This window comes from Microtus ochrogaster, unplaced genomic scaffold (assembly GCF_000317375.1).
Source record: "Microtus ochrogaster isolate Prairie Vole_2 unplaced genomic scaffold, MicOch1.0 UNK209, whole genome shotgun sequence".
NCBI classification, from domain to species: Eukaryota; Metazoa; Chordata; class Mammalia; order Rodentia; family Cricetidae; genus Microtus; species Microtus ochrogaster.
The window spans coordinates 68,609-69,207 of NW_004949307.1; the positions used below are offsets into that span (position 1 = coordinate 68,609).

Here is a 599-nt window from a genome sequence, read left to right on the forward strand (position 1 = left end):
CAGAGTTCGGCAGAGTTCGGACGTCTCCGCCCGGCAGAGTTCGGACGTCTCCGCTCGGCAGAGTTCGGACGTCTCCGCCCGGCAGAGTTCGGCAGAGTTCGGACATCTCCGCCCGGCAGAGCCCGGCAGAGTTCGGACGTCTCCGCCCGACAGAGTTCGGACGTCTCCGCTCGGCAGAATTCGGCAGAGTTCGGACGTCTCCGCCCGGCAGAGCTCGGACGTCTCCGCCCCTCAGAGCTCGGCAAACTCCGGAATTTTTTTTTTTTTTCACGGAGCGCGCGGCCCGTCGCTCGTCCGTTTCCGTGGGACTTTACTCGCGCGCCGCCCGTCACCCATCCCTTCCATTGGGGACTTTTCTCGTTCTCGCCCGCCCCGCCCACCCCGTCGCACGTCATCCAACGGCGCCGCCCGTCGCCCGGTCCGTTTCCCTGGGACTTTTCTCGCGCGCCGCCCGTCGCCCGTGCCTTCCCTTGGGGACTTTTCTCGTTCTCCCCGCCCCGCCCACCCAGTTCACGCCATCCAACGGCGCCGCCCGTCGCCCGGCGTCGCCCGGTCCGTTTCCGTGGGACTTTTCTCGCGCGCCGCCCGTCACCCCGTCC

At 68.1% G+C, this 599-nt stretch overlaps 1 protein-coding gene across 1 annotated transcript in view; it reads left to right on the plus strand.

Annotated features, from left to right (window-relative positions):
• Cfp (complement factor properdin) overlaps positions 1–599 on the plus strand; it is a 22,953-nt gene that overhangs the window by 2,177 nt on the left and 20,177 nt on the right. The window contains exon 2 of the mRNA XM_013355593.1: positions 4–241. Coding sequence (XP_013211047.1) covers positions 4–241 — 238 coding nt within the window. The remainder of the gene's footprint in view (positions 1–3; positions 242–599) is intronic.